The following is a 27,305-nucleotide window of genomic DNA, read 5'->3' on the forward strand; positions in this document are numbered from 1 at the left end:
ATTTGCGACCCTTCTGTCATTCCAAATCTATATGATTTTGGAAGACAACAGCCAAAACCTTTTTTTTTAAAAAAAGAGAATGAATCCAGATTATCAGGCCTTGTTTATTTGTCCAGCACTATGACCATTAAAACTAATTTATTTGAATTGTTCCTTTGATCCCCATTACAAGAATGCATGTTTGTTCTTTTCAAAGCTTTTGCAGTCTTGTGTTCTTTGAAAATCTTATTTTTTTCCTGTAATCCAGCAGTATGCTTATTGGTACTTATTCTTCAACCCAAAAGAGAATTTTAGCCATATGCTATCATGTTGGGATTTGAAATGAATTCTAACAATATGTGCACCATCCACTTGCACTGAACTATTTTAATGGTACCATCCTATACTGACAGGACCAACTTCCAGAGGTATACGTTGCACAGTAAATAGCAACTCTTCTTAATGGCTATTGAAATCAGTATTTAATGTACCATGTTCCTCAACTTGCACATTAGAATCTCCATCTTAAATAAAAATTAGCTAATATTCACTGAACAAAGCGCAAAAATAAAAATCAGTAAATTAGTGTGTATAATTTGACAAGGACAATGTTAAATAAACAATTTCCATGGGTAGTAATCAAATGATAGACTTTCCTACATTTATATTACTGGGAAGGCCTAGTCAGATTCATGCATTTCACTTTCACAATGGTATCCTTTGTAAGTCCGAGTTTTACTTGGTCTCGAAATAGTTTTCCTCCACTGCCCACCAACCAAGTAAATGACACACTTCTTCCTTGTGGGCAGATTCCAACACAGAACTCTTATCACCCTTATGTCTGATTTTTAAAAAAATATCATTGACTTTGCTTAAGCTGCTGCCTAGAGAGCTTCAGCATTTCCAGAGATAGGGTTGACATTGCATTGGCTTCTCAGAATTTTGACACTTTTAAAAATAATGATTAAAGTACTCAACAAAATAGCTGTTATAACTCATTGATTCAGTCTGAAACATTCAGCATCAAAGGCAACTCAGACTTCTATACACTATTGTTAAAATGTGGGGTTGATGTGCCTGTTCAGCTTTTGCTCACTTTTTGTGTGGGGAGGGGGATTTGGGGGTTGATGATTGTGCTGCCATTCTTTTCTTTCTTGGTTTCATGGATGTCCCGAGAAGAACAATTTCAGAATTGTATACTTTGATAAATAATCTTTGAAATAGCCTAACTTAGCTTAATTAAAAGTAAAAGAGCTGTAGGCAAAATAACAAGGATAAAATAGTTTTTATTTATAGTCTTATAGTAAAGGTCAGCCTCAACTTGCAAGACATTTCTTGGCAGTATGTACAACATACCTGTAATTTCCATGGAATGGAATCAAATAACAAGAAAGACAATTCTACACAATACTACAACCTAGTTTAAGCTTAGACCAGTAATTGAGAAGGCAGACCCAGACAAATGTACACACACCCCTGACACAGCCTGAATGGTAACTGGCAGCCACCTGATTGTTCAAACAATAATTAGCAGTTTTATAAATCAATTTAATTTTGTACATTGTATTTTGCAGACAGGCTTAAATACAATTATTTCAGTTGCTGCTAAAACATGAACTTAACATACCCTTTTCAATTGTACTGACAGTTGACATTTCAGTATCAAATATTCCTCTAGGGCCACTTAAGCTGTTCCATCATTTTTTTGTAGTCACATAAAAAGCAACTCAAGGCACAGAATATTTGAGTACTTTAATCTGCAAGACATTTAGAAAACTGAAATGCAACTTGACTAAAAAGTCAAGTTTTACTGAACTTATGTCATAATTGAATAAAGGCAAAAGGCTCTCAAAGCAAGATTTAAAAACTAGTCATATAAGTAAAAGCAGGTTGAAGTCTACAAACCTACAGATTAACAACATGTCAAATAACATGTGCCTTGCTTCCTTATTCTTTCAATAGTATTCAATTTCGAGACTAGTCATTTTCCACTGGGTGCCATAAGTGAACAAGTCTTAAGAACTGCTGCAAAGTTCCTTTAACAGCAGGTAAGAGTCCGTAATAGTTTGACAGCTGCCATGTTGTAACTTCGAGGAAGAGCAGAGAGCCCTTCTACTGATGAAAGAAGATGCTATCCATTTAAGAGCATCTTGTTATAATCTTTTTAGCACAAAGGGGTCTGACAGAAGACAAATTGAAAAGTAAAGCTATACACAAGAATCCCTAGTAAAAGCCAGCCAGTTTATCGCCCAAACAGGCTCAGCTTGGCTCCATACGCAGTTTCTTTCTGGTCTGGGGTTCTTCAGTTTCTGACTCTGAAGTTGAGTCGGAGCCTCCATCAAAGGCAGAAACTGCACTGCCCTTGGGGTTGGTGTACAAACTGCTATCAGAAGATGAAAAGTTTGCTTGTAGCTGAGCAGCTGCCCGTGCCTTTTCCAATGCACGTACTGTAAGAGAAAGGAAAGACCATGAGATAATGAAAGATCAACTCATTTACTACACAGTGAAACCCTGTGCTACAGTCAACTTCAACTCCATACATCTGAATTGATCTCATACCTATTCTTGGAATCCGCTACAATGACAAGGCCAAATAATAAGACCATTTGCCTATTGAGTCTACTCCTCCATTTCATCATGGTTGATCCATTATTTCCCTTCAGCCCCAATCTCTTGCCTTCTTCCCAATATTCTTGATAGAACCACCACCCATTACAAACTAGTAATATTATGGATTTCGTGTTTGACTGATCAGATCACACTTTGTTTTAGTCTGACAGTTTTGAAAAAAATTGAGTTAAAATGATCAGATCAGGCTGATTTTACTGAAAGGCAGAGTAGACTCGAGACCATGTAGTCTACTTCTACTCCTAAACCCAATTTATATGTACACTCATAACTATTGCAGGAAAGGAAAGCACAATTATTGTTACAACATTGAGCATATGCTAGGGAAAATTCTTACTGCTCTCTGCTTCCAATTAGTAGTCCAGATCCAGTTTGCTAATACGCCTCAGATCCCCCTTGCCTTATCATTATGACCAGCCAAATGTATGCAGAACCTTTTCAGAAATCTTGTAAGTTCACGTAAACCAAGTCTACCAATGCTAGTTTGTGTGAAATGATCTATAGCATGCTGACTCCCCCAATCAGTACTCGGCTTTCCAAATGAAAACAAAATGTTGTCACTCAAAATCTTTAGCATTTTCCTGGCCTGTAGTTCCCAGGTTTACCACTCCTGCACCTTTTAAACAAGGAGACATTAACTGTCCACCCCACTCCAGTCTGTACAGCACCAATGGCAAATTATGGAAAAATCAGCATCAACACCCTTACAATTTTAGTTGTTGCTTCTAAGGATCTCAAGATAGATCCAGACAAGCCATGGAGACTTATTCACACTTGTTTATAAATAACAGTCCTTCCTGATACACACATGATCCAGAGCTAAGAATTCTCTTTAACCGTACTTCATGGTCACTTACTATACTCCTGTTTTTCTCTTCTGCAAGCCTCAAAAGCATCAAATAACTTGACATCCAATACATGACAAGCTTCTTATTCCATAATCAAACCTTGAATATCCTTTATTAACCATGGTTCCTTAAATTTACCATCTTTGCTTCTTATTCTTACATAGGTATGCCGATTCTGAACTCGGTGTTAATCACAACCGGAATATAGGTGATGAGTCAACTATAAGTCACTTATAAATGGCTAATACACTCAATTTCATTTCTAAAAGTGTTTATCTAAATTATTAAACACACAGCACATATTTTCGTCGCATGAACATACAAAATTATTTCAACACACCAGTGAGAGGACAAGTTAAGGGCTGGAGGTCCATGTACCGGGGGCCATGGCGGTTGCAGTCCGGAGAAATCAACCGACCGAGTAAGGAGTGCGACAGTGCCCCCCTTGTAGGTAGGATCTATTGGCCAACAAAAGTTTGGCTTGAGGGATGATTCTCAGTACATCGCAGCGAGGTAGCTCCTCTGCTCCTTACGAAATCCTGCGCCCAAATTAGGTCGTCTGTGAATATTTTAGCATTGGGTTCTCCATGAACATTCGGTGTGCTAAACAGGTTTAGAGGCAGCGCCCATCTGTCCGTGCTCCAGCCCAGTAGAATTGGCACTTCTCACCGGCCGCACAAGGCGGCCGGTTACCCGAGACCAATCAGTGATCCCTGCCGCAAGGGTATCACTGCGTTTAGATGACTGATGACCTCGCGTGGGTAATGACTTCGCACGCGTAATGACCTCGCTTGCGATCAAGTTCAACAGCGGGCGAGACAGGGAATGAAGAAAGGTGCAGCTAACTCATATTGTTTCCTTGCGGCCCAGTAGTTGGGGACCGTCAGATTAGGCAGCTGAATGGCTTCTGTTTTATGAAGCCACGCAGTCGTTAGTTACAGCACTAAAACCGATGAGGTGTGTTTAATACAGATTATCACATGATTTGATGTACAACTGACAATCAGCAAATATTTTGCTTCATTTTTCTGTACAATTAATGACTAAACACACCTTGGGTCTTCATCTTAGTAGGTATTAGTGCAAATAACTGTACATTATCAATAAAAACTGAAGCCAGTGCTTTATTGAGGCAACTATTTCCTTTTTCAATATGTATATTGAAACAGTTCGAAGCCTCTGCTTCAACCTGTAATGGTTGGAAAATACCCTTTATTCAGAGACGGGTCCAATTTTTTTTCTACACACTGCATGCGAATATTTATTGATCCACAAACTCTACTGATTAAATCCTCACTGCAGAGCTCACAATCCCTTTTCTGTGGTTTGTTTAACATGAAGGAAATTTGCACTAATGACCTTCAAATTCCAAATGCAATTCCCCCTCCCATCCAATCTCCCTTAGACACACAAACCTGCAACTTGTACCCTTGAACAGTACAAAGTAGGATTAATAAGCATCTTCAGAAGCCTTGCTCATTACATTAATTAGAGGAGCCACAAGTAAAATTAGTCCAATCTTTTACTGCTGTTGCAGAACTGCTAATCACTTATTTCATTACTTTAAAAACCGTCTTCTGTTTAGTTATTGATAAGTCTTTTCTATGAAGACTGGTATTAACTACAGTCTTAAATTTTATCTGCAGAAGACAGTGCATTAGGCAGAAAGAAAAGATTTTAGACAGAATTTCCATACTGTGGAATCAAACTATAACAAAAAATCCCCCTTTACTCAAAATAAAACTCGATATAATACACCCTTACCTTGCTGCTCAAGCAGAGTATTCTGTCGCTTCAGGTCATCAATATCCTGTTGATGTGTGTGGTTTTTCCGCCTCATATACTGAATATATTCTGTAGCTTTATCCAAGATTTGGGCACGGGATGCCTATTGAATAAAGTTTTAGGGAAGTAGAAAATTATTACTGAACTCTTCATTCCTTCAAGCAACAAAAAGTCATGGAGAATTTCAAGATAATTCAATTACCAAACCAAACATATTAAATTTTACTGGTAAGATTTTAGAAGTATATTAAAATCCCATGACTCAAACCACACAGGTGATTAAGTCTGTAATGGGTCACATAAGGATTACTTGGTTTAAGCCAAAAAACATCTCTCCAGAAAATACAAAGTCTTGAATTCATGTATCACAAGCCTCAAGAACACCTATTCAGCTGTGACAAGACTGCTGAATGGTCTCCTACAATAAGATGGACTTTTGACCTCACAATTTACCTCATTACGTACTTGCACATTATTGTCTACCTGCCCTGCACTCTATTAGTTTAACATTTTACCCTGCAATCTGCTTTTGCTTTTCCCTTGTACCACCTATCACACACTGATGTGATGCGATGAAATGTTCTGTATGTATGGATGGAATGAGGTATAATTTCCATATTACCTCATTGTACACGTGATAACAACAAAGCAATTTAAAAATTGAGCTTTCCCAAGGAAAGAACAGTAAAGAAAACAATACTAATGCTTAAATGATTATCTGTAATAAAAACATGAGGATAAAGCTTAAAAATATAAATTAACAAATAGTAGGCCTTACAGCCACTCAAACTTAAGTCATTCTTTAAAAATCACAGTTCATCATGCAACTCAAATTCGCTTTCTCATACAGTCCTAACGTTTGATTCTGTGACCAAAAAAAAAATTAAGCTCAGTGCTGAGTGTACAATACAAAGTTAGAGAACTGGGAAGCTTTTAAAATCCAACAAGGCAACTAAAAAAGCCACAAAGAGGGAAAAGATCAAGGTACGACCATAACATACAGGAGCAGAATTAGGCCATTCAACCCATCAAGTCTGCTCTGCCATTCCATCATGGCTGATCCTGGATCCCACTCAACCCCTTTACACCCGCCTTCTCACCATATCCTTTGATGCTCTGACCAATCAGGAAACAATCAACTTCTGCCTTAAACAGTCGGCCCTCCTTACCCACGAATTCTGCATCCGCGAATTCAACCAACTGCAAATCGCGAAAACCCGGAAGTGCTTTTCCAGCACTTGTTCGAGCACGTACAGACTTTTTTCTTGTCATTATTCCCTAAACAATGCAGTATAACAACTATTTTACATAGCATTTACATTGTATTAGGTATTATAAGTAATCTAGAGATGATTTAAAGTATACGGGAGGATGTGCGTGGGTTATCGTGGATCGGGATCGAAAAAAATCGGAAGTTCTCTTACTAACTAAGTCGGAACAGGTACATCCAGTATTATTCAGCATCAGTTAGTCAAACATTTGCATTCGTATATAGTATATATTTTACCTTTCTATGCATACAAAACACTTAAGAACGTATGTTTCAGCGCCAGGCTCGGAAAGTTCCTGAGTTCGATCTAGGGACAGATCGCTATTGAGTGCGCTCTCCACTGTGCCGGGTTGATGTGGTGGATCAAAAACCCAAAACCCAATAATTAAACCACTCTGTTGCTTAGTAATAATCGTAGCTTTCGTCGAGGCAGGACCTTTCACACGCTCCTTTAAAATTGTTCCGATCGTTGACCGACTGTAGACTAACACTTTTCCAATGACCGATGGCGTTTCACCTCTTTCCGATCGCATTATAACTTCCACCTTATTTTCAATCATGATCATGATTATTTTCGTGAACAGAAACACCGCGGATTCAGAGCCACGCCGGGTCCTAATGCCCACCGCTCTGAACATATTAAATAAAATCCAGGGTTCCGCTGGATCCTAAAGACCTCCGCATTGATTCAGGTTAAATAAGGGACTTGAGCATCCGTGGGGGGTCTCGGAACCAATCCCCTGTGGATAAGGAGGGCCGAATGTACACACAGACTTGGCCTCCACCGCAAGTCTGTGGCAGGGCATTCCACAAATTTACTACTCTCTGGCTAAAAAAATACCTCATCTGTTATAAAGGGTCACCCCTCAATTTTGAGGCTGTACCCTCTAGTTCTGGATACCCCTCCATATGAAAGATTCTATCCACATTCACCCTATCTAGATCTTTCAACATTCAGTAGGTTTCAATAAGATCCCCCCCCCCCCCCACCCACATTCTTCTAAATTACAATAAATACAGGCCCAAAGCTGCCAAACACTCCTCACATGTTAATCCTTTCATTCCTGGAATCATCCTCGTGAACCTCTGCTAGGCACTCTCCAATGACAACACATCCTTTCTGAGATATGGGGCCCCAAAACTGTTGACAGTACTCCAAGTGCGGCTTGACTAGTGTCTTATAAGGACTCAGCATTATCTCCTTGCTTTTATATTCTATTCCCCTAATACATGCCAACTTTGCATTTGCCTCCTTTACCACAAACAACCTGTAAGTTAATCTTCTGGGAGTCTTGCACGAGGCCAAGTCCCTCTGCACCTCTGACGTTTGAACTTTCTCCCCATTTGGTTAATAGTCCGCACTATTGTTCCTTTTACCAAAATGCATCATCATATGCTTCCCTGAACTGTATTCCATCTGCCACTTTTTTGCCCATTCTTCCAATCTAAGTCCTGCTGCATTGCTTCCTCAGCACTATCCACCCCTCCACCTATCTTTGTATCATCCACAAACTTTGCCATAAAGCCATCAATTCCATAAGCAAGCCAATAATATCAAAAAGGATACCAGAAGTTTTTCTTTCCAGATATATAGAGTTAAAGAGAGGTGAGAGTGGACATCGGACCACTGGAAAATAACACTGGAGAGGTAGTAATAGAGAACAAGGAAATGGTGGACGAACTTAACAAGTTTTTCACGTCAATCTCCTCAGTATGAAGTATTAACAGTATGCCTGAAGTTCAGGTGTCAGAGGTCAGAAGTGCGTGCAGTTACTATGACTAGGAAGAATCATGAGAAGCTGCAAGGTCTGGAGGTATATAAGATGGGTCAGAAGGACTACACCCCAGGGTTCCGAAAGAGGTAGCTGAAGTGGAGGCATTAGTAATAACTTTTCAAGAATCACTTATCTTCTTCAACTGAGAATCAATTAATTAAGACCAGGGCTCAATTTTATATTCATAGTGATCGAACTGGTAAATTATTAGCAAACCAATTAAAAGTTATTTTGACTAAGCGACAAATTATTAAAATTCGTAAACAAGACGGTAATTTGACTAATGATCATAAAGAAATTAATAATACTTTCCAAGATTTTTATAAATCTTCATATCTATCAGAATCTGATGGCGATCTGTCCATGATGGATAATTTTTTTAATAATTTGAATATCCCCAAACTGACAGATGAAGATCGGAGTTTGTTTGATGCTCCTATTTCTATGGCTGAAGTAGGAGAGGCTATTTCATCAATGAATTCAGGGAAAGCTCCTGGCCCTGATGGTTATATTATGGAATTTTTTAAAACCTTTTCTTCTCTCCTTTCCCCATGGTTATGTGAAATTTTCAATGATGCATTCATTAAGAAGAGATTGCCCCAGTCTTTTTATGAAGCTACTATCTCTCTAATTCTTAAAAAAGATAAGGATCCTACCTTATGTGCATCCTATCGCTCTATATCACTATTAAATGTAGACTCTAAGATTCTTACAAAAATTTTAGCTATTAGGTTAGAAAAGATACTATCACAGATTATTTCAGAAGATTAAACTGGTTTTATTAAGAACCGGTACTCCTTTTTTAATGTTAGAAAATTGATTAATATAATTTATACCTCCTCATCTAGAACCCCAGAATGTGTCATTTCATTAGATGCTGAAAAACCTCTTGATAGAGTTGAATGGACTTATTTGTTTAATGCGTTAAAAAATTTTAATTTTAGTTCTAATTTTATATCATGGATTAAACTAATATTATAAACCTGTCGCTTCTGTTCTTACAAATAATCATAGGTCCTCTTTTTTTCAATTATCTTGTGGTACGAGACAAGGTTGTCCTTTAAGTCCTTTATTATTTAATATTGCATTAGAACCTTTAGCCATTGCTATTCGTGACTCACCTAACATTTTTGGTATTACCCGTAATGAGAAGTTATATAAGTTATCACTATATGCTGATGACTTGTTATATATTTCTGATCCTGATAGGTCTATTCCCGCTAATCTATCCTTGTTGGCTCAATTTGGTAGTTTTTCTGGTTATAAATTAAATTTGGATAAGAGTGAATTGTTCCTTTTAAATGCGCAAACTTTATTGAATGATAGGGTACCATTTAAAATTGTTACTGATAACTTTACTTATTTAGGTATAAAAATTACCAAGAAACAAAGATTTATTCAGATTGAATTTTTTTTACCTTTGCTTCATCAAATTCAACAACTTACTACTAGATGGTCTCCCTTATCCTTATCATTGGTTGGTCGGATTAATGCTATTAAAATGATGGTTTTACCGAAATTTTTATATTTATTTCAAGCTTTACCAATTTTTATTCCTAAATCTTTTTTTGACAATATAGATTCAAAAATTTCCTCATTTGTGTGGCAAAATAAAAATCACAGGTTAAATAAAAAACAGTTACAGAAACCTAAAAAAGATGGTGGTTTAGCTTTACCTAACTTTAGATTTTACTATTGGGCGAATAATATTCGAAACTTAATATACTGGAAACAAGATTTGGATTCACCATTATGCCCACAGTGGGTAAATTTGGAATGTAATGATGTACAAGGATATTCTTTATTCTCCATTCTTGGTTCTTCTCTTCCCGTTGATTTAGTCAAATTCAATAAACAGAATCTAACCCTATTGTCAAACACACATTACGAATTTGGTTTCAATTTCGTAAGTTTTTTTCCTTGAGAAATTTTGTTCTTGATAGCCCTATCTTATTTAACTTTTTTTTTTAAACCTTCTTTAATAGATCAAGCCTTTAGTGTATGGAAAAGGAAAGGTATGTTTTCGCGATCTTTTCTTTGAAGGTAATTTGATGTCTTTTGACCAACTTTACAACAGATTTAAGTCACCTAAATCTTATTTTTTTTAGATATTTACAAATCAGAAACTTTTTATATAAAGTTTTACCATTCTTTCCTAATTCAACTCCGATAGATTTTTTAGATATGATTTTTACCTTGAACCCTTGTCAGAAGGGATTAGTGGCTCTTATTTATAATATGATTATGAAGATTCAACCAGAAATATCAGGCAGAATTAAACAAGATTGGGAAAAAGAGCTTCAATATACTATATCAACAGAAAAATGGGAAAAAATTCTACAAATGGTTAATTCTTCCATATGCGCTAAACATGCTTTAATACAATTTAAAGTAGTACATAGTGCTCACATGTCTAAAGATAAGCTAGCTCGATTCTACTCCCATATTAACCCTCAATGTGACACATGTCACTCAGAAGTTGCTTCATTGACCCACATGTTCTGGTCATGTCCCACCTTACATAACTATTGGAAGGACATATTTGCTATCATTTCATCAGTTTGGAATATTGATTTACAACCCCATTTTATTACTGCAATTTTTGGTATACCAAATGAGGATGGTAATCGACTTTCCCCTTCAATTAGACGAATGATCGCTTTTGTAACCCTAATGGTTAGAAGGTCTATATTACAAAATTGGAAAGAAGTAAACCCTCCTACCACATTTCAGTGGTTCTCTCAAACTATTTCTTGTTTGAGCTTAGAAAAAATTAGAAGTACTATTTTTGATCCATCAATTAAATTTGAAGAAACTTGGGCGGACCGTTTATTCGACATTTTCATATGAGTTAATTTGACCTCTTCCAGACCTTTTCTCTTTTTATCCTTGTTCTGGTTTGGAGTTCTGGAGTTTTTGACACTATCATGTATATATAAACTATTATTATTGCCCATGTTAGTCTGTTTATTTTTTTTCTAATATATATTTTTTTCTTGTATTTTTTTATATTTTTTTCTTTTCTCTCTTTTAGAGATTATCCTTTTTCATGTATAATCAATATAGGTTTGACTGATTATTATATGATGTTTTTTTTACTGATATTTTAATAAGATATTGTTATCTTATTACTAATTCATTGTCAAGCCTAATGTATTCACAATCTATTCAGTATTATGTTATGTTATTTTTTTATATATGAAAATCAATAAAAAGATTGAAAAAGAAAGAAAGAAAGATCACTAGCTGTTGGATAGTTCCAGAAGACTGGAAAACTGTAAGTGTCACTTCGCTCTTCAAGGAAGAGAGGCAGAAGAAATTATAGGCTAGTGGTTAGGAAGATGTTGGAGTCGATTGTTAAGGATGAGGTTTTGGTGTTCTTGGAGGCACATGGTAAAATAGCCAAAATCAGCATGGTTTCTTTAAGGAAATCTTGCCTTACAAATCTGTTGAAATTCTTTGAGGAAATAACAAGCTGATAGACAATCAGTGGACATTGTGTATTTGGACTTTCAGAAGTCCTTTGAAAAGGTCTACATATGAGGTTGCTTAGCAAGATAAGAGCCCATGGTATTACAGGAAAGATACCAGCATGGATAGAACATTGGCTGATAGGCAGCAGGCAAAGAGTGGGAATAAAAGGAGCCTTTTCTGAATGGTTGCCAGTGACTAGTGGTGTTCCACTAAGTTGGTGTTGGGACTGCTTCTTTTTACGTTGTATGTTAATTATTTGAATGATGGAATTGATGGCTTTGTGGCCAAATTTGAGGACGATAGGTGGAAGGACAGGTAGCATTAAGGAAGCAGGGAGGCTACAGAAGGACTTAAACAGATTATGAGAAAGGGCAAAGAAGTAACCAATGGAATACAGTGTGGTAATGCACTTTGTTAGGAAGAATTAAAGTGTTGACTATTTTCTAAGCTAGGAGAAATTTCAAAAAATCCGAGGTGCTAAGTGACTTGGTGTCCTCGTGCAAGGTTAATTTGAGAGGTGAGTTGGTGGTGAGGAAGGCAAATGCAATATTATCATATACTCAGAAGAAAGATGGGGACTTCGTTAAAACCTACTGAATGTTGAGATGTGGAGAGGATGTTTCCTATAGTGGGGGAGTCTAGAATCAGAGGGCATGACCTCAATGGAGGGAGGTCCATTTAGAAATCGAGCAGGAGAAATTTCTTTAGCCAGAGAGTGATTAATCTGGGAAATTTGTTGCCACGGGCAGCTGTGGAGGCCAGGTCATTGGGTGTATTTAAGGTGGAGGTTAATATATTGTTGATAAGCCAGGGCATGAAAGGTTACAGGGAGAAGGTGGTAGAATAGGGTTGAGATAGAAAGGGATTAACCATGAACAACTGGTGGAGCAGACTCAATGGGCTGAATGGCTAATTCCACTGCCATGTCTTTTAGTTTATAAAACTGCATGATGTTGCCCACAGAGCAAAGGACCTTAAATAGCAATTTAAGATGTGGCAGATTAGAGGTTAAATTACTGTATCAGAAATCAAGAGTTCATTCAGAGTGATAAAATCAAATCTGAACATGGCATCTGAGAAATTTAAATTAAGTTAAACAAACCTGGAATTAGAAATTGTTATTCACAGCACAGTAGGCATGAAACTGCTGGGTTGTTGAAAAACCCATCTACAGTATGGTGCAGAAGGCTTGGGCTAGGCCTCCTTGATTTTTATATACATTTTGTTTTAGATGTTTGTCTTCTTCTGCATTAGAGTGTCAGAAGAAAAGAGCAAATTTCAGATTTTCAATCATTTTGCAAAAAAATTAAACGTTACAGGATATTTTGAATTTCATTAAACATTAAGTAATAGACCACATTTCAAATAAAAACTTGATAACTCTGTAGGTATCTAGGCCAGTGAGTGATTAAACCAAGGTAAGCAGGTGCCAATGATCAATTGCATCATGAACTAAAGAAACTGAAACAGAAATGGGTATAGAAGGAATGAAGCTGGCTGAAGGACAACCAAGGGTGTGGCAGTTGTGAGTTTAACCTTCAAATCATCAATTCTTATATCATGGCAGAAGGAAAAATAGCAATAAGACAAGGTGGTCATCCTGGATCAGTGAGATCTCCCCCAAGCTAGACAGGAGTTTCAAATTGTGCTGTCCAAGCTCTTCTGAAGAAGCACAAAGAAACACAGGCAAGGTAGAGGACCAGAAACACAGTGGATGGCTATAGAAACTGAGTACAGGAGTCCCCCGCTTTATGAATGTTTGCTTTACGTCACTTTGCTTTTACAAAAGACTTACATTAGTAACCTGTTTTCTCATTACAAAGAGGATTTTTGCTTTTACGAAAATGTTTCCTATATAAATTAATCGTTCTTTGCTTTATGCCCTTTCAGCTTAAGAAAGGTTTCATAGGAACGCTCTACCTTTGTGGGGAGGGGGGAAGACACCTGTACAGCAGATAAGAGATACTTCAAACTGACGCCCTTTTTAAATTGGAAGTACTTCGGCACTACTATCAGCTCTGAACTCACAGAAACCACTGGAACACAGATATACCCCTCTATAGTCAGAAGTGGTCTTCATGAATGAGTTGCTGCCAAAAAGCCATTCCACTGAAGAGGAAGCAAAGCCAAGAGATTCAGATACACAAAGCACAAGGACTGGGGTGCTGACAACAGCATCAAGTGCTTTGGTCTGACGAGTCAAAAATTAAAATTTGTGGCTCAAACAGGAAGTCTGTTTGCAGAAGAGTTGGAGAGTGCTACAAGGAGTCTGCAGCCAACAGCAAAGCATGGCGGAGACTGCATTCAGATTTGGGGCTACAGTTCTGCAAAAGGAGTTGGTGATCTGGCCAGAATTAATGGAACCCTCAATGAAAAAGTACAAGCAGATTCTCATCTGTCACATAATAAAATACCATCAGGGAGGTATCTGATCAGTCCCAACTTCATCCTGCAGCAGGACAATGACCCCAAACACGTGGCCACAGTCATAAAGAACAAGTAGTTCTGCAACAGATGGTATGACCTCCACAGAGCCATGATCTCAACATTATGAAGGTTATCTGGGATTACCTGGAGAGACAGAAGCAAGCAAGACAGCCGAAGTCTGCAGAAGAACTTTGGGAAGTTCTCCAAGATGCTTAGAACAACCTACTGGCTGATTTTCTCATAAAACGGCATGACCGTGTACCAAAGAGAAATGATGCAGTTTCAAAGGCAAGGATGGTCACAACAAAAATTGATTTTAGTTCTTTTTTTTAAAAAAAACTGTTTTACTGCTGTTTATAGTTTTGACATTCAGAAACTTTTAATTTCATTATCTTTGAGAACATCTTTGCTTTACACAATCTTTTACATGTGCTCAAGACTTTTACACAGTATTGTTGTTCACTATTATGCTTAAAGAAATTAAAATCCACCATTCTCACCCAATCCACCTCAGAAACAACTGCAACACATCAATTTGACTGACACTTAGATGCCCCTTTCAAGGGCACTTTGATTGAACCAAATTTTTATCAGAAATACAGTGTTGCCCCACAGGTCAAGATAATTTTCCCTCCAATTACATTGTGGTCGCCGCTGCTGCCAAGCGTTAAGCATCCTGCCTGTACTTCCTTTCCACTAAATACTTCTGGTCCTTTTATAATTAGATGTTATGAAAGCTCCATTAGACAATTATGCAACTTAAGTACAACCAAAAAAACATCATTGACTAATAAAATGTGATGCAAGAACAATGGCAAAGAAAGCAAAATTAAAGATTTCACCTGGTCATATGTATCCTACATGCTAACAAGTAAATGACACTGTACTACATAATTACCCGTACCCTTCAATAACGACACATCAAATTAAACTAAAAATAGGAACCCAAAATTAATTCTCATTTTAACTTGAGCATCAAACACCAGTTACAAAATATTGTCTAAACAATTTTTTAAAAATCTAAATTTAAAATATATCAATTTTCTACAAAAGCCAGCAGTCTTGCATGGAACTGCAGACATTTATCTACATAACTTTGCAAAATTCGGGACAGCCTTAGGAAATACTATGGTTTAGATCTGGTTCAACTACAACAAACCAAATCATTTGAACAGAAAGCATTACAAAAATTTGATTTAACCTGAATTAATTTAAATACATTTATATACAACTTAAAATGATTCAAAAGCAAAAAAAAAGATACTGTCAATGATTAACTTAACTCCCTTTCCTTCCTCCACACATACTGCCCAATACACTATGTATTACTGACAACTAATACAATAAAAAGCAAAGTGCCAGTTAGATATTCACAAACATTCAGTCCTTGACAGCTACCAAGTCTGGCATGGTTTACTATGCAGCCAGTGCAAATTATAGAAACGTTGAAAAATAACAGCAGCTCTAGGTCATACGACAACCTTGCACTTAACGTCAGTTAGATGTAAGAGCTGATTGTGGACTTCAGGAAGGGCAAGATGAAGGAACACATACCAATCCTCAGAGGGATCAGAAGTGGAGAGAGTGAGCAGCTTCAAATTCCTGGGTGTCAAGATCTCTGAGGACCTAACCTGGACCCAACATATCAATGCAGCTACAAAGAAGGCAAGACAGCAACTATACTTCATTAGGAGTTTGAAGAGATTTGGTATGTCAACAAAAACACTCAAAAACTTCTGTAAATATACCATGGAGAGCATTCTGACAGGCTGCATCACTGTCTGGTACGGGGTGGGGTGGGGGGGGGGGGGGGGAAGAGAGCTACTGCAGAGAAGCTACAGAGGGTCGTAAATTGGGTACTAGCCTACAAAGTATCCCAGGACATCCTCCATGGAGCGGTGTCTCAGAAAAGTAGCATCCATTATTAAGGACCCCCAACGCCCAGGGCATGCCCTTTTCTCATTGCTACTATCAGGTAGGAGGTACAGAAGCCTGAAGGCATAACTCAGCGATTCAGGAACAGCTTCCTCCACTCTACCATCCGATTCCTAAATGGACATTGAACCTGTGAACACAACCTCACTTTCATAATATACATCGCGTTTTTGCATGATTTTTCATCTCTTCAATATACGTATGCTATAATTGATTATTTTTTCCGTCTATATTATGTATTGCATTGAACTGCCGCTAAGTTAACAAATTTCATGACACATGCCAGTGATAATAAACCTGATTCTACTCCACGATTCAAAGAATTCATGACTGATCCTCAATACCATTTCCCTCTCTCTTCTCATAACTCTTAATGCCTTGTGTCAAGAAATATGTTGCCAGTATACATTCAGCTCATAGCCCCTAATTTTGGAAACTTTTCCCTTGTTCAGCTGTAAACATCTTGTTCTATAAAGTGAGGTTGTGACTCCTGGTTTTAGTTCTCACCAGAAATAACTTCAGTGCATCCAGCCTGTCAGACCTCTGGGTGTAGCTGCTACTTATAATCATTGGAGCTCTATACTGCCTCAAGTCTTGCCATCCTGGAACCAGTTTGGTGCGTAGCAACCCTCAACAGGTAAAGTAGGTTTAGCAGGCTGTGACTGAAACACTGAGCAAGAAATCTGAGTCATTAAAAACTACATCGCTTTCTTGATTTATATATTTGTTTTTAGAACTGTGTTCCATCCACAATCTATTTGCACAATGGACTTCCATAATGACACAAATTCCTTTCAAGCAATAAAAACAAAACTCCCAATTCTAACAGAAGCCTCCCTCTACTTCCATTTTTGTAAAAGTAAAAATGTTTTGTAACTGAAGAGCTTTAAACAGTTACTCTTCTCCAAACTTCTTTTATTGCTTTAAAAAAAAAAGTACGTTTTGCAAATTAACTGAATGGCAGGTTGAATGGGATGGGATAGAGGTAGAAATAATGATATTCCTTTTGTGAATACCGGGGTAATATTCTAGCTGACAGGAATACATCATAAACAATCAAATTGTCAGCATGCAGGAAGAAAGCCTGCGCAACTCTAATATCTGATTGCCAAACAGCGAATTAGGATACAACTTAAAACAGGAAATTCTGGAAGCTTTCTGCAGGTCTGGTAAGAGTCGCCATTTCAGTTTAAAGACCCCAATTTACAATTTCACTATTTTCATTTTCAATTATTAAAACCTATGGAAATGCCACAAAACTATTTCTCATTAAAATATTGTTTCTTTAGTAATAATCTAGAAACAGAAAAATCTTGTATAATTTTATTTGACAAATATAGTTTTTCAAGATTTAGAATACATCATTATTTATAAACCCCAAGTTCAAAGATATTCCTCATCTTTGAACCAATGAAAAAGGTATCTTCTTACTTGCCCTCATGTATACTCTTATGTAAGACATCTCTGGGCAGTCCAAAATGCTTCGCAAGATGAATACATAATCGAATCCTTGTTCTTATAGAATCTATAATAATTTACTCCTTTTCTCATAAATACAGGGGAGGGTTGAAGGTGGATGTCAACATGTCAATCAACCAAATCATTGCTGTCTTATTTTTTATTATCTATCTTTTAATCCATTTTAAACAGCAAAAATTACCTCCTTTATTTCGGCTACTAGTTCCAAGCTTTGGCAATTTCAAAAATAACACTGGACAACAAAGGTTTTGCTTCCTGAATACTTTTGGGTATATCTTATGACTTTGGGCTGCTGATCATGAAAATCACCATCAAGTTTCCCTACTATGCATCTCTTTATTTTTAAATAGAAAATTCATTAATTTGAAATTACATTTGTTATTTCAATTCATAATTTGAGTCAGTTAAAATGTTGGCCATAATGTAAGCTGCAGAAGTTTTCAATCCTGTCCAGGCATAGCTGGGCATGTTTAGGCAAGGGGCATGCTACATGGCAGGACAGGGTTTAGAGAAACAGGACATGGAGTCTAGAGGAAACAGATGAAGATGCACGAGTCAGGAATGGAAAACAATACTGATACCGATACAGGTTTTGGACCCTTTATGTTGAATGAACCTCCTCTACTAACTCAGAGCAAAATGATATGGTCAGAGACTTGGGTTTCTCAAAGGCAAAAGCAGAATTACTGGGTTCCACTCTGCAAAGATAGAATCTGCTGTCACTAGACACAAGAATCTCTGTGAAGGATTTCAATATTTGAGATAGACGTTTCCCAGAATAACTGATGTCAAGATTAAGGAAGGCATTTTCGTAGGTCCATAAATCAGACAGGTCATCAAAGACAGGCAATTCAAACTTCTAGGGGACTGGAGAAAATCACATGGAAGGCATTCAAGAAAGTTGGAAATTTTCTAGGCAATTATGGAGCAACAAGCTACGTGCAGCTGATTGACAATACGCTTCAAGCATACAAAACCAAGAAGTGCAACGTCACTAAAGATTCATTTTCTGCTTTCCCATTTAGACTTCTTCCCTGCAAATCTTGGTGCTGTCAGTGCCAGTTATGGTGAAAAGTTTCAGCAGGACATTGCGGTCATGGAGAACCTGTATCAGGGCAATTGGAATCTATCAATGCTGGCTGATTATAGAACCATAGAACATTACAGGCCTTTTGGCCTTTCTTGGCTGTGCAGAACCATTTTTCTGCCTAATCCCACTGACCTGCACCAATCGTTGGACATTTAAGTGAGAAGCCTCAGACACTGAGTGCAAACCAGTCATCAGCAAAACGTTTTTAACTTAGTTGAACTATTGCAAAGTGTCAGCACTGTTATGCAATTAAATGCATTGTATGCAATAAAAGTTAGTTTCTTGTTTTTTCAAATTCCAAGTCGTCTGAATTTATTTGTGTTCAGCTTCAAGAGATCTATCATAAGCAAAAAAAAATTCTGAGGAAGCAACACTTATTAAAAAAAGAGTTGTCTAGTGCAATCAATCAGCTGTTTAGAACCATCATTATGCCTCAGTACTTAGTGCCCCGAGTAGACTTCATTTGGAAAACTGATCTCCTTATGCAAGGATACACCAGTAATAAAGGGAGGGCGGCAGAGTTCACCAGATTCCAAAGGTGACAGGTTTGTTAAACAAATAAAATATGCAAACTATGCAAGAATGATCTCACTGGAACATGCAACGTTCTTACAGTGAGTGACTGATTATGATTCTCCATTTGGACAGAGATAAGAAGATATTTCTTCTACCAGAGATGTGAAACTTTGGAATTCTCTGCCCAGAGGGCTATGGCAGCAGGCTAATCACTAATTATATTAAACATGAATGGAAAGACATTGTAATTAAGGAAATCAAGAACTAGAAAGTCAATGCAAGGAAGTGGAATTGATTTAAAGTATCAGACGTGATCTGTTGAAATGGCAAATAAAGCTGAATGCCTAATCTTGAACCATTACGTTAACAAGGAACAAAGAAACTTCATTAACACTGGTCAGCCAATTAATCAATTCTGATAAAAGATGTATGATTGTCCATTACTTCTATTTACATGTCTCATTTGATGTGCCTGATATGCAACAGCAAATTTGATAATTTGATGGCAAGTTGATTGAGGGTAGATCTCTCAAAAGATCTAGAGGAAAGTAGTAGGTTGTACGAGAAGAAGGATCTCGGCCCGAAATATCGACAGTGCTTCTCCTTATAGATGCTGCTTGGCCTGCTGTGTTCCACCAGCATTTTGTGTGTGTAGGTTGTACGAGAGATTGACTTGGTGCCAGAGGATTGGGGATTGTGAATTTTAGTGCCCCGGGGATTCTGTAAGACTCAGAGTTTTCCTTGCTTCTTGTGTATATTGAAGTGACTTGGACTAAAATGTGGGAGTCATTATTAGCCAATTTGAAGAGGACATCAAAACTGACAGGAGAGTGTAATTCTTGGCTATAGGAATCTACTAGTGGACCAGGTAGAATTCCGTCCAGAGGTATAAGATGAATATTAGGCCCTCCATTTGCTGGGGTTGACCATAGATGTTGCTTCCTAGCTGTCCACGTGATACGCATCCTGGGGCACTGCAAAATGGAAAGCAAGCTGCTGTCCGTGTATCAGGCTCCCCCTCTCCATTCAACTGATGAATCCAAAGGAACAACACCAGCAGCGTCACAGAACTTGCCAGTCAGTGCCAAACTCAACATGAGACTGTCTTAGGGACACCAGTTCGGATTCTGATTCTTCCCCCCCCACCCCCTCAGAGTTTACTCCCAAAGCTTTCCCCTTGAGAGGGTACATTCACACAGCAGTGGAGGTTTGAGATCAGAATTTTCCTTCTCGTAGATGAGCTACCAACCATGGCTTATGTCCCATCTGCCAGAAGCGACTGGGTTTAAGGTGCCAGTAATCCAACCTTTGCCCTTTCTCCTGCCAGTAGAAATGGCTTCACGGGGCTCAGTAGCTAAGCCACATGAAAAGGCCAGGAGCTGGACTCGGCTGCCAGAGGCTGAGAGATGCATGCCATTATAAGCATTTAACAGATAGAGACAGATTATCCCCACTGTCTCCCACCGCTATGAAAGCCTGATTGAGATTACTGATTTTGGCTAAACAATGGGACTACATAATAAATGATAGGACAAGTGGAGAAATCTCACAATTCATATTCATAGTTCCTTAGCAAGGTGGTTGTGGCCTTTGCCGTGCCACAGCAATCTCATGCTTCATCTTTGTGCAACATCTACTAGGCTGGAGATGTAAAAAATATTCTCTCCTCACTCAAAACTAACACATAACTACTTTATTTCAAAAAACATTTTGCTTAATATGAACACTAGTGGTGAAAATAAAGTTGTGGAACACAAACCTTTTCACCCTGGAGTGATGGTACGGAGTCACGTAAACTGTGAAAGCTGTCTTTAATGTGATCTCTGCGCTTACGCTCCAATGCATTGTGGTGTGCTCGCTTGTCTGCCTGAAAGACAATTTTCATTCATTAAAGCATACCTTAATGTAATCAATCTCAAAATGTATTTTACTAATACAATTTTATGCAGCTAAGCAACATTCAAGATTTGATTTTCAAATAAGCCAAAATTCAATGGATTTCAGTATGCTTTGACAATATTTAGAATTGGCAACATTCCAAATTATTTTGATCAGATTGACTCAAAAGTGGCATTATTTAAACTACTGTCATAAGATCCTAAAATCACACTTGTAGTTTGGGTTTTAAGCTTCTACCAGCCCCACTAAACCATCGACATCTTGACATCCTAGACATGTCTAGGAGTCCAATCATTTTTTTTTCCTTACAAGACTCAATTTCAATTATTCAAACTTTTGGAAAATACAGGCTCAAATCCTGTTTATCCTGTCTTCAAAATTGTACTGAAATCCAAGTTGTGAAAAATAATTAAGGATAATTTAACATTGCAGTGCCCATACAAAAGAAAAGCTAGAAAGATAGCCGATTTCAAGTAACTAAGTTCAACAGTCCAAGTACCATCGTGTTAGAACTTGACGTTTATTTATTTTCTCTGTACTTAAACACAGCAGAGTGGGGAAAAAAAAGATTGTGTATCCCCTTTTCTCCAGAATCGGATTATCACGACCATCAGAATTCAAACAGCCAAGATCCCTGAAAAGCTGAATGTCTAGCTTTGTGGGAAATGTGTACACTGCTGACAAACAGAGCTAACCAAACCTTCCCAAGTACTGTTCCAATCTGTCTAGCAATAGCAGGAGTTATGGTGCATTACTATGAAGTGACACTTGTTAATAGACAACTTACTAATGCCACATTTTTACAACAGAACAGAAAGCTGATAAAGTATATGGCATGCATGCATTTATTAGTCAAGGAATTGAGTTCAAGAGTCAGGAAGTTATGTTGCAGCTTTATAAAACTCCAGGTAGGCCACATCTGGAGCAGGGCATTAAGTTCCGGTTGCTCCATCATTGCAAGGGTGACAACGCTTTGTAGAGGGTGCAGAAGAGGCTTATCAGGATGCTGCCTGAATGAGAGAGCATGTGCTACAAGGAGACGTTGGACAAACGTAGGCTGTTTTCTTTGGAGCAGCAGAAGCTCAGGGGAGATCTGATAGAGAGGTCTGTAAGGTTATGAGATGCACAGATAAGAGTAGAAAGCCAGAATCTTTTTCCCGATGTTGAAATGCTTAATACTTGACACGTATCTAAAGTGAGAGAGCTTAAGTTCAAAGTAGATGTGTAGGGAAAGTTAGCATTTTTTTTTTAAAGACAGTGAAGTGTAATTGGAATATGCTGCCTTGGGTAATAGTACTGGCAAGTACATCAGCTGAATTCTACAGCTAAGGCCAGAGAGATAATCAAATTGGCATGTTGTCCTACGAATCATCAAGATTGCTTTGTAAAACTGAAATCATTGCAAATTAGGGAGAAATGTTTTCAAGTGACCTGAATTATTTGTGGAAAGATGAAAAGTAATGGCAGAAAGTATGCTGTCTTAACCCCAGGACACTTGAAAGAGTTTGTCAGGGCAGCATGCCTGGCTTAACCATTGTCAGCTACATCACCCAGATAGACTGCATAGATCCGAATTCTGCTTACAAACCTTCCAATCGTGTGGCAGGCCCTACCTCCACATAGCCTCTACCAACATAATATTCAGCTATTTGCTGAGTCCCAAGTAATATTCCCAACACATGTGCTAACAGTGACCAACTCCAACGAGATAATCCAACCACTTCTATCTGAAATTCAGCATTAACATTGCTAAATCTTCAGATCAACATCCTCCACACCAGCAATGACCAGAAACTTAAATGCAGCAGCCGCATAAACTTTGCGGCTTTAGGAGTAGCACAGAGATCGAGTAAATACGTGGCAAGCCACTCGCCATACTTCTTAAAGCTCAGACACTGCCAACACCACTACTTCAATGTTATCCTGGACAACACAGCTTGATTGGCACACCATCTACCACTTCTGGTATTCACACATTACCATACCATGACTGAGGAGTACAAGATACACTGCACCATCTCTCACATTTAAACAAAAGATATCAACACCAAATCCAAGTCATACAACATCTTAATTTGGAAATACACACAGTATTCTTTATCATTCACAGATTACAATCACGGCATTCTTCCCCCATAGCATCATCGGCATGCTTTCATCACCTCAACTGAGTACAGGTGATTAAAATACAGGCATCGCCTAAGATTGTGATCAATAAGCATAAAAGAACGCTTGGTATTCATAAGAAACATGACTGAAAAGAATGGTAAGCTAAAATTATCCAGTCTTGCCACAATTCCAGCAACTCTCGAAATTCATACAGGTAGCTATAAGCAAAGTTTGCTTATATTTATCTAGATCATGAAAATGATTTAAATTTGGTTACCAACTGATCTATACTTAGCTCAAATAACATCACTTCAGATTGAAATAAATAAATTCTGGCCCAAAGTATGGGGGGTGGGAGGGTGATACTGCAACTCTAACGCAAGTTCTTTTGTAATAAAAGAGCGGATATTGCAATAATAGAATGAAAAAATCCTGACAGAGCAGTTTTAAGCATTTCTGCCCAGTATAATTAACTTCAATACCTATGATAATTGCAGAATTTAAAATTTGAATCTTGACATTTGAAAATTTCCTTTTGGAGGTTAGTGATACACTAAGGGACTGCTGAATAAAAAAATATTAAATGCAAAAATTGAGTTGACTTACTCTTAAGAAAAAAGTTGTAATGACTTTACAATTTGTGAACTCAACCACAATGGAGATAATTAGTAAGTAAGTCACATCCCCACAAGAGGTAATTTTTTTATTTCTGGATAGCCTGTTTTCAACTCTAATGATGCCAAATCTTGAGCCCTACAGTTTTAGTATCTAAATTTAACAACATGCAGAAATTCACTTTGAGATAGTGAAATCATTGTTTCTAGGAATTACTGATAGTGTTTTCACCATCATACAGCCTGGAACAGGTTCTGTCACACTGATGATCAAGCACCTGTCTACAGTAACACTATTTTGTTCTCCCCACTTTACCAACAACTTCCCCCTCAAGATTTTAATGGCACAGAAGAGACAATTCAGTGACTAATTAACCTTTGAGCTTGCACATGCTTGTTATGTAGTAGGAAAGCAAAGCTTCCAAACAAATGCAGATGAAGAACAAGTAGATTCATAATTGGAAGACTGAGGGGGAATCCAACCATTTTGAGTAAACACAAAACTCTTTACGGGATCAGAGTAAATGCTGAAAGTTTTACTCACTGAATGGCATATGTATAACCAGGCCAGCTCTCAGAATACAGGGTCAGCCACAAAACAGGAAATGCTGGAAACACTCAAACAGTTTCTGGTTCCTTCATCTGACTTTTTCTCTTTTCATAGATATTGCTTGACCTACTGAGTATTACTAGCAATATCTGTTTTAATTTCAAATTTCCTGCAAAAATTCCATCTTCAAATTCAGCTACATAAGTTTGAGACGTTAAATCATTCAGAGAGTAGTGACCATTTGGAATTCACCATTCCAGAGGACTGTATGTACAAAACATTGGATTTTGGCTCTGAGAGAATCAAAGTCAATGAACAATCTGCCTAAACTGTATGTGGAAAAAGGCTGGGGAGAGAAAGAGGGTGGTCAGACATGATTACCCCTCATGTTCCAAAAAGATATGTATAAACATTTAAAAGTTACGCTAGCCAAAAAAAAGTCAGCAAATTCTCTCCTAAAGCTACCATAAATTTTCATCTAACAAACCAACAGAGCTCAGCATACAACCACATCAATGCAAATCCTCTATCTACAGACAAATTTGAACATTGCTAAAGGGTGTAAATTGCCTCATTTGATTAGCATAGAAAATTCTGTTGCAGATGAAGCGCATTAAATTGGGAAACATTTGTCTGAGTGAATCTGATACCAAGATTTTCTTTAAAAATCTAATAGCTGGAATTGAATGCAGTAACATCTATGAGCATGCAGACATTCCCACTATAATTTATATAATGTTCAAAATGGTTTGGAATTAGGGAAATAAAATGTAATAAAGGGAGTACAGTCTGCAATTAATTTACAAACCATTTAAGGTTATAAACATCCCTGGTACAACCGTGTTTAAAACACTTTCCATTTTATTTGGATTGCATAATTTATTTCACTCCATTAACTGAAAGGCATACATTCACACTAAGGTCACAATTTTTGGCTCTCATTATTCAAATTAAAAAACAATCCTTAATTTTTCTATTTTGCAGTCAGAAGTGAACATTTAAGTTTTCAATTCCCATTTCTACCCTTTAGGTCAAAATTACCCTCTTGCTTGGTATTTAAATATTAATTACCAATAAAGCTTAACTCATTAGTGGGTGACAATGCACAAAAAATTTCCCGACTTTTACTCTAAAAAGCAAAGTCATCTCAATGCATTTCTAATCAGCAAATCAAGATTGCAGACTCTTCCAAATGTTTCAGTGCTGTTGACACTCAAGCTGAATTTACAGATGCGACAGCAGAGATTATGGCTCATCTACTGAATCAAGACATTCCCAGTTGCCTACAATTGGGCACCATATACACACAATTATCAATGCTCAGAAGTCAGGCAATGAGCTTAGTTGGAATAGGCAATACGTCTGATATAATGCAAACATAATATATAGACTATGTTGTATAATCACAAAATGAGCTACTTTGTTCTGTGACCACAGGCTAATTTTACTGACTCCTTTAGACAGTGCATATCAAGGTAGGTAACTTATGAAACTTAATGCCAAGTCCCTTTAAAAGGAAACTGTTTTGCAAGCTGATCAACAATTATACCAAACTTCCTGGAGTCCATTTTGTGTTATACACCCACAATCAAAAGAAAACCTCGTACATCTAACTTAACTATTTACATTTGTTATTGATCTTTTTAAAATGTTTCTTGAAGAACACGAATAAGAATCCTGTGCAGCAGCTGGTCATCCGAAGACGCTGTATGAAATACATTTACACAACTGCAAAAGAGGAAGGGGAAAAAGCGTCACGACGAATTTCAGTTCTTTTAAAACTTTTTTTCAGGTTTACCATATGTAAACCTTTCATACTGACAGGATAAGGAAGAAGGTGGGTAGGGTTCAATGAGATAAAATGACTAACGAAAAAATTAAAATAACTTATTTCCAGTAATCTATCTGCCTAGCTTCAGCACAAGGGCGCCGAGGCTTGTAGGCCAAATATATATTTTCTGAACATTATATATATATACACACACTCACACAGGAGGCGAATATTTTTCAACTAGGGAAAAACTAGCACATTAAAAAGAACTGACGTTTTAGAATTATTAAGACAGCGAGGGTTCTTTCATCTAAAGATTAAGGAGCCCAAAGTAGGTACGCTTTAATGTTTAGAAAAATCGCTATTATTTACTTTAAAGTGAACAATAAACCCGATTTCTCTCTTGAGGCCTGTGGTTGGAGAATCGCCCAGGAACAGGAGCCGTGCCGTGCAAGATAGCAGTGGCCTTCCTCTAACACATCGCCAGTTCCTGTCTCGGACTCAAGGCCTCCTACAGAGAGCCTCATCCGAGCCAGACTCAGGATTAAAAATCAATCCCGTACTTAAGAGAGAAAAGGGTAGGAAGAGATTTTTTTGAAAAAATACAAAAAAATCAATAATCCATATTGTTTTGGGATGATTAATTTTTATATGAATATGAAAAAAAAACAAAGCGTCGACACGGGGTCTATGTTAATCCTCCGTTACGTACCGCTGTCTGAAACCTCGGTTGTTCTTCCTGAAAAACAGACAAGTGACAAAATGATCATAAAGGGCTAGAGTCTGGCGCTTTACAAAAAAAAATAACGGTGAGAAGGGGGTGGGGGGAAATCCGTAACTACAGAGAAAGGAAAAGAAATGTATATAATCAGGAGGGAATAAAAACAAGAAAACAACACGTTCAATTCAACAGCGATAAAAAGGCCGAGACCAGTCCGGCCAGACTTACATCGCTCTCCACCTCGATGTCATCATTGTCGCTCATGCTTTTTACAGACAGAAAATAACAAACACGGCGACCTTAAAACTGAAACTAAAAACTCCACAGGCGCAGACTGTCTCAATGTTAATGAACGTGGAAGAAGAGATAAACACACAGGAGAAACCAGCGGAAACCACTCGTGACTCCAGCACTGCCACTGGCCGACTACGCACG

General features: G+C 37.6%; 1 protein-coding gene across 2 annotated transcripts; it reads right to left on the reverse strand.

The window, feature by feature from the left end:
- Positions 1–1,245: 1,245 nt before the first annotated feature.
- Positions 1,246–27,305, reverse strand: max (myc associated factor X). 2 transcript variants are annotated; one of them, XM_059955135.1, is made up of 5 exons: positions 27,099–27,305; positions 26,862–26,888; positions 20,966–21,073; positions 5,220–5,343; positions 1,246–2,426 (listed from the first exon to the last, which is right to left on the reverse strand). In XM_059955135.1, the coding sequence occupies exons 1-5, from the start codon at positions 27,132–27,134 to the stop codon at positions 2,239–2,241; spliced, it is 483 nt and encodes a 160-aa protein (XP_059811118.1). In that variant the 5' UTR covers positions 27,135–27,305; the 3' UTR covers positions 1,246–2,238. The 2 variants fall into 2 exon arrangements, with proteins under 2 accessions (XP_059811118.1, XP_059811128.1); XM_059955145.1 differs by lacking the exon at positions 26,862–26,888 and having other exon boundaries at positions 27,099–27,303.

This window comes from Hypanus sabinus, chromosome 2 (genome assembly GCF_030144855.1).
Source record: "Hypanus sabinus isolate sHypSab1 chromosome 2, sHypSab1.hap1, whole genome shotgun sequence".
NCBI lineage: Eukaryota > Metazoa > Chordata > Chondrichthyes > Myliobatiformes > Dasyatidae > Hypanus > Hypanus sabinus.